The 13,656-nt window shown below is 44.5% G+C and overlaps 1 protein-coding gene across 2 annotated transcripts in view; it reads right to left on the bottom strand.

Annotated features, from left to right (window-relative positions):
- MSL2 (MSL complex subunit 2) overlaps nucleotides 1–11,632 on the bottom strand; it is a 33,507-nt gene extending 21,875 nt beyond the window's left edge. Inside the window, exon 1 of one of the 2 annotated variants that reach the window (XM_036266758.1) lies at nucleotides 10,737–11,632. In XM_036266758.1, the coding sequence (XP_036122651.1) occupies nucleotides 10,737–10,878 (142 nt within the window). In that variant the 5' untranslated portion in view covers nucleotides 10,879–11,632. Of the gene's footprint in view, nucleotides 1–9,660 lie in introns of both variants that reach the window. The other variant, XM_036266759.1, reaches the window with a different exon arrangement.
- Between the last annotated feature and the right edge of the window lie 2,024 nt (nucleotides 11,633–13,656).

The raw sequence follows: 13,656 nt of genomic DNA, 5'->3' as shown, positions 1-13,656 counted from the left end.
TTAAACATCAAGAGCAAGACATTTAGAAGGATTTGGTAAAGGGTTGAAAGCCCTTAGGTTATTATACACCAGACTGCCCCCCACCCCCCCACACTTTAGGTATGGCTTTTTTTTTTTTTTTAATCCTCACCCAAGGACATTTTTGCATTTATCTTCAGATAGAGTGGGGAGTGGGGGGGAGGGGGGAAGAGAAACATCGACTGGCTGCCACCCACACATGACCCCAACTGGGGCCGGGGACAAATTGCAACCGAGGTACATGCCAGGCACCAAACCAAGGTCTCTCTGTCCGCAGGCCGATGCTCTAATTGCTGAGCCAAACCAGTCAGGGCTAGGTATGCCTTTAAATAATGCATAAAGAATTTGAAATTTCAGAAAAACATAATTTATACCCAAGATTTAAACCAGCAACATTTTAAGTGCACATTTTCTGTAGGTTATACCAAAGAAAAAAGACAAATGTTAACTGATAGACAACTAAAGTCGACACACACAAAATACACTAGCCATAAAACTACATTAAAACAGCTTGAGAGAGAGGCCCTGGCCAGTTTGGCTCAACAGTTAGAGCATCAGAGCATGGGCCTGCGGACCTAAGGGTCACAGGTTCAATGCCCAGCCCTGGTTGGGGTCATGCCTGAGGTGATCAGTCCATTTCTGTCTGTCTGTCTGTCTGTCTCTCTCCCTCCCTCCCTCCCTCCCTCCCTCCCCTCCCTTCCTTCCACTCTATCTGGAGGAAAAAAAAATCCTCATATATATATATATATATATATATATATATATATATATATATATATATCTCCATATCCTCAGGTGAGGATTAACCAAAAAAAAGCAAACAAACAAAAAACAGCTTGAGAAAACCAGATATTCCAATTCTGCAAAGATTCAAGATCTCTGGAGTAAAAGGGTAATGAATGAAAAAATTCTGCTATAATATTATGAACTGAGTCAGAACAAGAGAAAGATGAGAAAATAGCCAGATGCACAGTAATTAAGGTGAAAGAAATTATCTAAATTAATTTCCTGACCCAGAGTGGACACCTGCGGGAGGCAACCAATCAGTGTGTCTCTTTCGAGTGTGCACACACTCTCTCTCCCTCCCCTTCTCTCTCTCCCTCCTTCCTCTTTTCTCTCTCTCCCATCTCTCCCTCTTTTCCTCCCTCCCTCCCTTCCATCCTCTAAAAATCAATGGAAAAAGTATATCCTCCAGTGAATATTAACAAAAAGAGAGAGAGAGAGAGAGAGAGAGAGAGAGAGAGAGAGAAAAGACAGAACAACAGATAGAAATTAAGTGAATAAGAATTCTCAAATGACTGTTGGACACAGAATAATGTGAGAGAAATTAGAGTAAAAATTTTGAAATATCAGTTTTTAAAATAAAAGATAATATTTAGAAAGTACATCAGAACTCACAAAAACAAATGTACATGAATCATATGTAAAAGTAGTAACTAAGTGGAGCCGTGGCCGGTTTAGAGCATCGGCCCACAGACCAATGAGTCGTGGGTTCGATTTCATTTCATGCAGTTCATCCCCGGCACTGGTTGGAGTCGTGCGGGAGGCAACCAGTGAATGTGTTTCTCTCACATCAATGTTTCTCTCTCTCCCCCTCCCACTCTATCTAAACAAAAATGGAAAAATATCCTCGGGTGAAGATTTAAAAAAAAAGCTAGACTGAGGGATGTGTCAACTGAGAGAAGCCAACACAATAAAGCATTAACCAATTAATGATGGCATGCTATCGATGTCACCAATACAACGTGAGTGCTCTCATGCACACTCACACACAAACGAAAACAAGAAAAGCAATAAAAAGGAGAACTGGATGTTCAAATTAATTTGAGAGACTGAAAACCCCAACCCCAAGACTCAGTAGATACATTGTTTTACTATATCAAATAGTATATAAAGTTATTTTAACATCAGTTTCCAGAGAAGGGCATAAAATAAAAAACTTTAGACTTATTTTTTATCCTTTCCTAATCATATTTCCAATATTTCCTCACTAACCCCAATCCCTAATCCCCATCACATTATTCAATATTGTTTGGTCCTTCATTTTTGTTGTTGTTAATCCTCACCCAAGAATATTTTTTCCATTGATTTTTTTAGAGAGTGGAAGGAAAGGGGGGAGGGAAAAAGAGAGAGAAACATCAATGTGAGACAGATAACATCAATCAGTTGCCTCCTGCACAAGCCCCAACTAGGGCCAGCAATCAAACCTGCAAACCAGGTATGTGCCCTTAACCAGGAATTGAACCAGGGACCCTGTGGTGTGCAGGCCAATGCTCTAACCACTGGGCAACACCGGCCAGGGCTCCTCATCCTTCTCTTCATCTTTCTCAAGCCCACATTAGATCTGCTCTATTTCCTATCTTAACTGCAACCTCTCCCAAGCACCTGACCTCTCCCAAAATCCCACACCAAACTGCTAAATCCCTGAAGGATATTTTAAATTGGGCTGTCCTGATGTTATTTCAAACCAGCTACCTAAATTCATTATGTCCTTTCTGACTTCAGTTCTGATATAAACCTTCGACCCCTTCAATTTTTCCCATCCATGTGTATTGAAATGCTAAATTTTGTCAGTTCCTAAATATAATCCAGTATATTTTTAATATGTTTTTATTGATTTTTTAGAGGGAGAGGAAGGGAAAGAGATAGAAACATCTGTCAGAGAGAAACATCAATTGGCCGCCTCCTGCATGCCTCCCACTGAGGATCGAGCCCACAACCCCGGCACGTGCCCTGATGAGGAATTGAACCTGGACCTCTCAGTCCATGGGACGATGCTCAATCCACTGAGCCACATCAGTTGAGTTAATTCAATGTAGTTTATCAAGTGTATACTATATGAAAGCACTGTGCTAGACATGTTTATAAATTTTAGAATAGAAAATGTCTCATTTAATCTACTGATAGTGAAATATGCCAAACTATTACTAAGTATACAGACAGTACACATCAAAGATTTAAAGTGTTATAACTATAAGCAAGACAAAAATTTCCTTTAACATTATCTATGTTGTTCCCTTACCACTGCTGTTCCTATTCAGTAATCAATCAATCCCATATTCTACCCCTGAATCAATCTTTTCTAACACAGAACTTCAATTACATCCCTCTCCTACTTAAAATGTCATTTATCAAATGCTTACAACAGTGATTTGCAAATTCCCTGTCCATATCAAGAGGGGGTTGGAGGGGTGTTAAAATGCAGATTACAAGGCCCTGCCCACAGAAATTCCAATTCAATCAGTCTGATGTGATCATTGGGAATTTCAATTTTAACAAGCTCTTTAGATAATTTAATTATGACAGCAGATAGAACACACATTTTTAAAAAATTAATTTTAGAGACAGAGGAGGGGGTAGAGGGAGAGAGAAAAGAGACAGACAGACACTAATTTTTTTTTTATCCTCACCCGAGGACATTTTTTCTTTTTTTGTTCAGATAGAGTGGGAGGGAGAGAGAGGAAGAGAGAGAGAGAGAAACATCGACGTGAAAGGGACACATCGAGTGGCTGCCACCCGCACAACCCAACCAGGGCCAGGGACAAACTGCAACCGAGGTACGTGCCCCTAGCGGGAACCGAACCTGGGACTCTGGTCTGCAGGCCGACACTCCAACCGCTGAGCCAAAACGGCCAGGGTTTAATTTTTTTTTTCATCCTCACCCGAGGACATTTTTGCATTCATCTTCAGATAGAGTGAGAGGGCAAGAGGGAGGAAGAGAGAGAAACACTGATGTGAGAGAGACTCATAGATTGGCTGCCACCCACACGACCCCAACCAAGGCCGAGGACAAACTGCAACCGAGGTACGTGCCCTTAGCGGGAACCGAACCTGGGACTCTGTGGACTGCGGGCCAACGCTCTAACCACTGAGCAAACTAGCCAGGGTAAGACATCAATTTGTTGTTCCATTTATTTATGTATTCATTGGTTGATTCTTCTTTGTGCCCTGACCAAGATCGAACTCGCAACCTTGTTACATCAGGATAATGCTCTAACCAACTGAACTACCAGGCCAGGAGTAGAACTAACACTTTGAAAGAGAAAAAGAATAAAACAGGTCTACAAGATAAATGTCAAATTCCTTAGCCTGGCATCAAAGCTCCCCACACAAAAGGCCCTTGAGTAACCACAATAGTGCAAGGGGTCTCTCATTCACAGAGATAAACTTGACTGTCTGCAGCCTCAACAAGTCAACCAATTATTCTCTCCCTTAAGCCTTACTGAAAATGAACAACTTCACCATTCCTCTTGGTCTCATTGAAGCCTCATACTTCCTTGATCTCACTAGACTGAAACAATGTCTCCTGCCTAATTCTATAGTACCACACAGCCTGCTACAAACCATTATTCAACTAGTATTATTAACGTTTTAGAACTCATTTTTACAATAGAAAAAGAGGTAAGTGTAAAAAGGAAAAGAAGCCACATTTAAATAAATATATGTGAAATAAAAGAAGTATATCTACCAGGCCAATTACTAACTACTGTTCTGCCTTACCAGCCCACTAAGTAAATGCTCCCTAAAGAATTCTTTCCGTATCAGAGAGAACAGGTGAACTTGAGCTCCCCCAAAAAACTGGTAAACCAAACTCTGCTTTAACACCAATCAGGTGTACTCAAACACTGACCCAAACAGCTATTCAAAAAACAAATCATATGAAGGGAAATACTCATTTATGGCTAATTTCTAAAATTTTACATATGCAATAAAGTTAACTTATAAATAATTCTATTATGATGCTTGGGATTTGGTATAACATTAAGTACCTCTAATAATTGCTTATCTGTTTATCTGTCTTCCTCATAACCCTAAGCAACATATGGGTAAAGACCATGTGTCTTATTTTTTATCCCAACATTTATAACATCATGGGGATTAATAAAGGTATAATGAGTGAAATAAATTTTCAAGATAAAAAATGGTAGTGATTTGCCTGGGGCCGGTGTGTGGCTCAGTTGGTAGAAGTGTCATCCCACCTACTGAAAGGTTTCAGGTTCGATCCCTGGTCAGAGAACGTGCAGAAAGCAAGTGATCAATATTCTCTCACATCGATGTTTCTCTATGTTTCTCTCTCTCTCTCTCTCAAATCAGTAAGCAAGCATATCCTCAGGTGAGGATTAAAAAAATGATAGTGATTCTTCAAAGATGATATACAAATGGTCAATAAGCATATGATGTCACCAATCATTACAGAAATGCAAATCAAAGTCACAATGAGATATCACCTCACATTCATTAGAATGGCTACTACCAAAATTGTTTTTTTATTTTATTTTATTTATTTATTGTTTTGGTATGTGCCCCTAACAGGAACCAAACCCAGGACTCTCTGGTCTGCAGGCCGATGCTCCAACCGCTGAGCCAAACTGGCCAGGGCCAAAATTATTTTTTTAAAGCAGAAAATGCGTCCAGACAATGTGGCTCAGTGGTTGAGCGTCAACCCACGCACCAAGAGGTCACCGGCTCAATTCCCAGTCAGGGCACATGCCCAGATTGTGGGCCAAATCCCCAGTGGGGGACATAAAGGAGGCAGCCAATTGTTCCATCTCATCGATGTTTCCCTCTCTCTCCCTCTCCCTTCCTCTCTCTCTAAAAACCAATAAAGAAAAAAAAAATTAAAACAAACAAACCCAAGTCTTTTAAAAAAAAATTTTTAATAAATAAATAAATATGCCCTGGCAGGTTTGGCTCAGCAGTTAGAGCGTCGGCCTGCAGTCCGGAGAGACCCGTGTTCGGTTCCCGCTAAGGGCACATGCCTTGGTTGCAGTTTGTTCCTGGCCCTGGTTGGGTGGTGTAGGAGGCGGCCCCTTGGCGTGTACCTTTCATGTCAATGTTTCTCTCTCTCTCTCTTCCTCTTTCCCTCCCACTCTATCTGAACAAAAAATGGAAAAATGCCTCAGAAGAGGATTAAAAACACACACACACACACGTGTGTGTGTGTAAAAAAATAAATAAATAAAACAGAAAATATGTGCCCTGGCTGGGGTTTTTTTTGGTTTTTTTTGGTACGTGCTCCTAGCGGGAACTGAACCCAGGACTCTCTGGTCTGCAGGCCGACGCTCTAAGTGCTGAGCCAAACCTGCCAGGGCATATTTATTTATTTATTAAAAAAATTTTTAGCCCTGGCCAGTTTGGCTCAGCGGTTAGAGTGTCGGCCTGCGGTCCGGAGAGACCTGGGTTCGGTTCCCACTAAGGGCACGTACTTCGGTTGCAGTTTGTCCCCGGCCCTGGCTGGTCGTGCAGGTGGCAGCCACTCGATGTGTCCCTTCATGTCGATGTTTCTCTCTCTCTCTCCCTCCCACTCTATCTGTACAAAAAATGGAAAAATATCCTCGGGTGAGGATAAAAAAAAAAAAATTTTTTTTTAAAGACTTGGGTTTGTTTGTTTCAATTTTTTTTTTCTTTACTGGTTTTTATTTATTGTTTTGGTACGTGCCCCAAGCGGGAACCAAACCCAGGACTCTCTGGTCTGCAGGCCGATGCTCCAACCGCTGAGCCAAACTGGCCAGGGCCAAAATTATTTTTTTAAAGCAGAAAATACATCCAGACAATGTGGCCGACGCTCCAATTGCTGAGCCAAACAGGCCAGGGCACCCTGGCCGGTTTTGCTCAGTGGTTAGAGCATTGGCCCATGGACCAAAGAGCTGTGGGTTCAATTCTGGACAAGGGCATGTACCTCAGTTGCAGTTCATACCCAGCCCTGGTCAAGGTCAGTTGATGTATCTCTCACATCGATGTTTCTCTCTCCCCCTCCCTCCCTCCCTCCCTCCCTCCTCTCCACTCTAAAGATAAATGGAAAAAATATCTGGCAGGTGCAGCTCTACAATGGTGTACAAAACAAGCAAAGCTCTCATCCTTAGAGAACCAACCAACTACCTTATGGTGGAAGGTAAGAGTAGCAGTAGCAAGAAAAGATAGGATTTTTTGTCTTTGAGTCCTTTACATTCAAAACAAAAACTTGTTCAGCCTATATCACCCTAAGTCAATGGGAAATACTAATCTCCAGCCCCCTTCTCATTTTATAAATGAGAAACTGAATGTGCAGAAAGTTCAAAAATATTAAGTAAATACAAAGCCAACACCACTTTGTTTCTAAACTCTAATAAAAACACCAGGATCCCCTAGCATGGCTCAGTTTGTTGGAGTACTGTCTGTGCACTGGAAGGAAGGTCAGGGCACATACCTAGGTGGCTCAATCCTGGATCAGGGAGCATATGGGAGGCAACCAATGTATTCCTCTCACACTGATGTTTCTCACTCCCGCCCCCCCCCACACACACACACTTCCTCCCTCCTCTCTAAAATCAATTTAAAAAATTAAAAACCAGAAAAATATTCATGTGCCTGAGTAGACATTTGATCTTGATTAGTTTACAGGATTCTAGATATCTCAGAGAGTAAAAGCTTTCCACGCAACACATCCTTCCAACTCTAACAGGATTTGATTCTACATTATCAAACTTGTTACATTATTTGAGGACTTACAAGTTTAAATGCCTAAGACAGAATTTATCAAGTCTCATGCCATTAAAAAAAAGAAATTATACTTTCTGGTAAGTGATAAAGCATGTCCCAATATTTAGAGTAAGGGGAAAAAACTGACACAAAATGTAGTATCCACAGTAATTTCTGTTTCTGTGGCCTAGAAAGTACAGTAATTCTCTGGAGCATTCCTATCCCATTCACTAGAAGCTTCAGAAGGTTTAAATATACAAGCAACTGAAAAACAAATAGTGATAATCAGCTAATTAACATTTCAAAGAACAACGATAACAAAACCTGTAGTTCCAGGGAACAATCTAAGTTTGACTGTAATTGGCCTGACAGTTCATTCTCTTCTCTCACCTCCTCCTCCCTCTCTCTACTTCTACACAAGAGTGGGATGCTAAGCACATTATATGAGCCAGACACCAAGTCAACAGATTTATTCTCATGGGTTCAAAAGGTTTTTTCCCTACTTAAAAATAAACCCAAATATAACATAAATGTGGAGAAACAAACATGAAGATATAAATCATCCCCCTTTTGTAAATAAAGGAAGTTGAGGCAAAAAGTTAAAGCAACTTGTCTTCACAAAGGTAGAAAAACCAAGATTTGAACCTAACTGCAAAGTTTTAAGTCTTTTACTTTCCCTCCCTCACCTCCTCTCACTTTCTTCCTGAGTCTCATAAACATCTACATGCAAGTCACTGGATAGGAGAGAAAGAATAAGGCAAGAGGAACACAAAAATGTGCAAAAAAATAGTATTTTCCCTGAGGTATCTGAAGAATTAGATCTAAAATCTGCACTGACCAAAAAATAAAACAACAAAAGAAGCTGCACTGAAAGAGTTTTAAGTGCCTATGACTGGAACAAAGGGTTGGTTATAGAGGTTCAAAGGACAAAGTGAACTTTTTACTGGGAAAAGAGGAGGAAAACACAAGGCATGTATGTATGTTTGAAAAGGCAAAAACATCAACCTGGCTGAAGCAGAGCAATTATGTAAGAGAGCAATTGAATGCAGGCTAAAAAAGGTAGAACTGGGATCTGATGTTGGAGGTCCTGTTGAAACAAACTCCCTATTTACAGCACCAAGACAGAACTAAACTTTACTTTTACATATTATCTTCATGAAAGAAGATTGCACATATCTTCGTAATATGAATGAGTTTATTATGTTTTTCAACTAAGAAAGAGAGTCTAGGGTAGCAGCACCTGATACAAAGTTGATTAAATGCAGGATCTGGATTCAAATAACTGATTTTCCCCCTATCTGTTGATAAACACTACATCCAGATTGCTGAAATTTTATGCCAACTACTTGGTAATAAGAGAGAAGTAGAATCCACAAATCTTTTCCATAGGATGGTGGGGGAGGGAAGCTGAACAAGAAGGAATAATTACAAAGCTCTACTATCAGAAAAATTTGCCTTGTGTTGCCAAGACTAATTTTAAAGAAAGACAGCTACACTTAGAGACTTCTTAATGTAGTTTTATCTTTAATGTCATTTTTTTAAATCCAGGTTCGAATCAGGGGGAAATGTTCAATTAGACCACAACTACCCTGAAGCTACTGATAAGAACTTAAAATTCCAAGTATCTACACAACTCCAAACTACCATTTCCCCTCTTAGAGGGCTAAATCCCATCCACCTAGTATAAAGGAGATTTACCAGATCTTCAAGTGTTACCTGGATAATGACATCACTCTGCTGTTCTATCTAGCAGGGTAGGGTGAGCTGCCCAATATCTCTCTTTCCCCTACATCATTCCTACCATCATCACCACAGCAGCCACCCCCCCCCAAAAAAAGAAAGATTTGTGGAGAAGAAAGATATAGCAGCTCCATTTCCTCAGTCCACAAACTATCAAAAGCTGTTAAGATTTTTTTTAAAAGCACTCTATAAAAAGTGGAGTGGGATAAAAGGGTACCTTGAAACCAACCAAATTCTTAAGCTTACATTAGTAAAATTTAAGCTGGACGGAAACTGAATCTAGCCACAAATTCTCATTTTTTATATTAAGAAACTGAGGCCCAGGGTAGTTAAGTGATTTGCCCAAGACAAGTGCTTCTCTATAAAGGTGTTAAGTGTCACCAGTCACGGTAGAAGTTAATCACCTTCTAACACAGTTACTTAAATTTTTATGAGATTAAGTACCTGGTGTGCAAAAAAACACAATCTTCACCTCTTCTGCATGCCTTCAGTGCCTTACCCCAGGGCTATACAGAAAATGTTGGATGGATCTCAGATGAATACAGTCACAAAATTACTCCTTTTGATCTAATTTAAGACAAAGTGAATGCCTGAAATGCCTAAATTTCTCAGGTTCTGACTAAAGTGAACAGATCAACAAAACCTCAAAATTTTTGGCGAAATAAGAATATGAAACAAAGTATATTACTGCTCTTTTTGGCCAGGTGCCCTTTCCTTTTTATTAACATTTTCATGTAATTTTTAATAACTATTACATGTGCACAGTTAATCCAAACTATCACTTTTTGAGACACTTGGATTAGACAAATTTAGCATGTCATCATCTCTCAAAAATAACTAGAAAATATCCTCCCCAGCACAAATTAATATATTTAACAAAAATACCTAAAATAACCCTCTACCAGGCCACAATATTTTAAAGCCATTAAATAAGAAACGTAATCCTGTAAAAATCCCACTAGCTAAAAAGAACTTAATGCCCTATCAAGTATTCCTTGGCTCACTGTTTACCGCACAACTGTCACAGCATTTGTGGAAGAACCTGGGGGAAAGTTCCGCACCGAGTTCTCTAGCCGTGGGCACATCACATTACACCAGCACCCACACATAACACCGGTTTGGGGAAATGCAAACACGCCACATGTACATGTTTTAACCAGATTTCACCAGGCAGGTATTAGATCAACTCTTACAGTGAAGGTTAAAAAAACAGCAGGATGCATGCATATTTCACGTCATTTTAAAAAATCATCCTCAGAAATCCGAAGGAACTGACTGACCTAAGGCAAATTAAACAGTTGTGACGTTCAGACAGCTGTACAAAGTGGTTTAGAAGGGTTCTGTCTTTCTGAAATGCCAGACAAAAGTCCTTCGGCGAGTTTCAAAACTAATGACCGTACACTACTGCACAAATAACCAAAGCTTAATACAATCTACCACGTCGTCGAACCGTTTCTGTTGCCATTGCCCAGGTTTCTTTTAAAACAAGCCTAAAAAGGGAACAATAAAAAGCGTCTCACCGCAAACACAGCACGAGAGGGACTGTCGGAAGTAAGGCAAGAGCCTGTTAATCTCGGTAAACGCCTTGGGGTCTCCGGGGTCGTAGTTGAGCACTAGGCGGCTCGCGGAAATGTAGAGAGCAGTAGCATTCACGGGGTTCATTGCAGACACTTCGACACCGTTGGCTCCCGGATGAAAAAAAATTCCGGATCCAACTTTGTGAGCAACCAGGGAACAATGGCGTATTTGCAACGATTCGAAGGAAATCAGAGCAGAACCACTGGCCAAAGTAGTAACCAAAATCCGTGCAAGTTTGTGAGGCTGAAGCAATCCTCCCACACATGGGGCCTTGGCGCCCCTCCTCCGTCCCTGAGACTTGCAGACCAGAAAAAAAAAAGGGGGGGGGGGGTAGAGAAACCAGCGTTCGAGTTTGTCCGGGGCGGCCGCGGGGCGCAGAACGTGACGACTTCGGCGCTGGGGCCGCGACTCGGAGTTCAGTCTAGCCCCGCGGCTCGGCGGGCGGCTTTCGCACGAGCTGCATCTCCGGTCGCGGAGGTATCGCCTTAGGTCGAGCTGGGCGGGAGCAGGCCCCGGCCCGGTCCAAGGGGCGGGCACGCTTCTCACCAGCCGCAGGGCCCCTACTCCATCACAGCGCCCGGCACGGAGGCAGCGGCGACAGCAAGGACGATAGCTCCGGCGTCAGCGTCCTCGATCTAGTGCAGGAAGCCGCGGCGGCTACGAATGTTGCTCTTGCGGCTGGCCGAGGCCGCCGCCGCGCTCTCCATATCGGACGCGGGGCCCGGACTGTGCCTGGCTCTCCGCCCCGGCGGTTACAGCCCCGCTGTTCCCTGAGGTGCTGAAGCAGAAAAGTCCGTCCCGCACCCGATAGCGGAGGGCCACGGAGGAAGAGCGTGGGCCGGCGGCGGCGGAGCGGCGGCGGGGAGCAGGCCCGGCCGGGCCGCGGCGGCGCCCCTCGCTCAAGGCGCTCTCTCCGAGGTCACCAGACGCAAGCGCCGCCCCTCACTGCCCGGCCATCTTCTCCGCGCAGCACACACGGACACCGCCTCCGCTAAGCACGACGGCCGCCGCCGCCCACGGAGCCCGCCGGGCCACGGCTGAGGCGAGCGCTCACACGGCCAGGCCCCGCCGCCGCCCAGCGCACACAGCAGGCCCCGCCGCAGGCCCCTCCCCCCGCGCCTCGCCGCCCTCACCCCGACTCCACGCGCCACTCTAGCTCGGTAGGGCCCGGGTTGCTGCGGCCTTAGTGGATCCCGCGGGCTGTGCGGTGCCTCAAGCCCTGCTGGAGACGACGACCGTTACCCCAACGGGCAAAGCCACTGTCATCCCCGAGACTCCCCCGCCGCCGTCGTCGCTGGCGCTCGCACGCATGCGCAGAGCACACTCACCCCTCCCCCCGCCCTTTCCTTTCCCTTCGCTTCCCTTTTCTCCTGCTTCTCCTCCAATAGCCCCCTCCACACCCTCCCAGTGCTACCGGCTCGCTCCGCGCATGCGCATTCCACTACCCAGCTCCGCCGCCTTTCGCCCTTAACGCGTGCGCTTTGACCGCCCACCCAGAAAACCGGATAAACACATCAGCCCGCTCACGCCCCCCCTGCAATGCCAACCCACCCTAGGCTCACTGCGCATGTCTGGCTCTCCGCTTATGGCTCTTAGAACAGAGCATGCTCTATGAGAGCCGCCTGCTCTCTCCGCCCCCTCCCCCATGCGCTCTCAAATTCCTTCTCTGAGGTGTGTGGGATGTGGTGGAACCTCGGTCGGTTGACCCTGGTATGGGCTGTAGGCTTTCCGCACTACACTGCTTCCTCTGTGCCCGCCAAAGCTCAGGCCTGACCAGGTCGCGCCATGTGGCGTTCCGCCCCGGCTGCAACGCGGCCTCGCCTCACCCTGACTGAGCACGCTGTGAGGAAATAGCCCTCACAGCACAAGTCCCGCCCTCGCGGCCTTTATCCCGGAACAGGGCTGCTTGTTCACCGAAAGGGCGCTGCCGCGGCTCGCTCGCCGAGCCGAGCGGGCAGGCAGGCAGCCGCCGACGCGACTGCACGCCCAGCAGGCGTTCCGCGGCGTTTGCTAGGTTAGGGCCGCGGCCCGAGGTCTCTAAGGCCCCGGCAGGCGGTCCGGAAGCCGTGGGCTCGGCCCCCACGCCCTCTCCCGCCTGTCGGAGCCGGCTCTTCCCACGGCCTCTGGGCCTGGGAGTCGGACGAAGGCGGGCGGCCGGGCCTTCCAGAGGCGCTCCTACTGGAACGGAGTCCACTTTGAAAGCACGAACCCCTTCTTCTGCCCCATCGACCGACCTAGCCCTTCTGTGTAAACCACTGGCTTAAAGAACCCATCGCCCTGCTTTAGAACGAACCCAAATCCGTGGCAGTATTGTGTGTTTAAACAAGCTTTTGCCTGCTGTTTTTTCATGAGACTAAGGACTCTGAGATAAAAGTAAACAAACATCTCACTTAACCTGACCCCCTCCCGCTGTAAAAGTAGAAAACCTTTGAGTAGCACAAGTAGAAACACAGCTTAAGAACCATTTCTTAGCTCTGTCCACACCAGTTGTTCAGCGTAATTTTTGCACATAGTATATGCTCTGCAAGTTTACAAAGTGAAATTTATAACGTATGTAAACCTTTTGTGGCACAAATACATGTTAGTTTTAGGACCTGTTCACTTAGAGTAGAAATCAATAGTTAAGAGATTGAGGGGACCCGTATACCCGTATAAACCTCTGATAAGTCATTTCTACCACCATTTGAAAACAGGTTTATTTTCTTTTTAACGCCTACCATGTTATCAACAATTAAGTATTAAACAATAAGGATCTAACGTCATAATTCTGTTAAGCATCAAAGCAGATTTTAAATAAAGTCGACCAAATACGTTTGGTTGGTTTCTATCTGGAAACGGCAAATACTCTAAAATTCACTCTTA

Source organism: Molossus molossus, unplaced genomic scaffold (assembly GCF_014108415.1).
Source record: "Molossus molossus isolate mMolMol1 unplaced genomic scaffold, mMolMol1.p scaffold_m16_p_18, whole genome shotgun sequence".
NCBI classification, from domain to species: domain Eukaryota; kingdom Metazoa; phylum Chordata; class Mammalia; order Chiroptera; family Molossidae; genus Molossus; species Molossus molossus.
The sequence above is the reverse complement of the archived record's forward strand: the minus strand, read 5'-3'. Positions and strand labels throughout refer to the sequence as shown.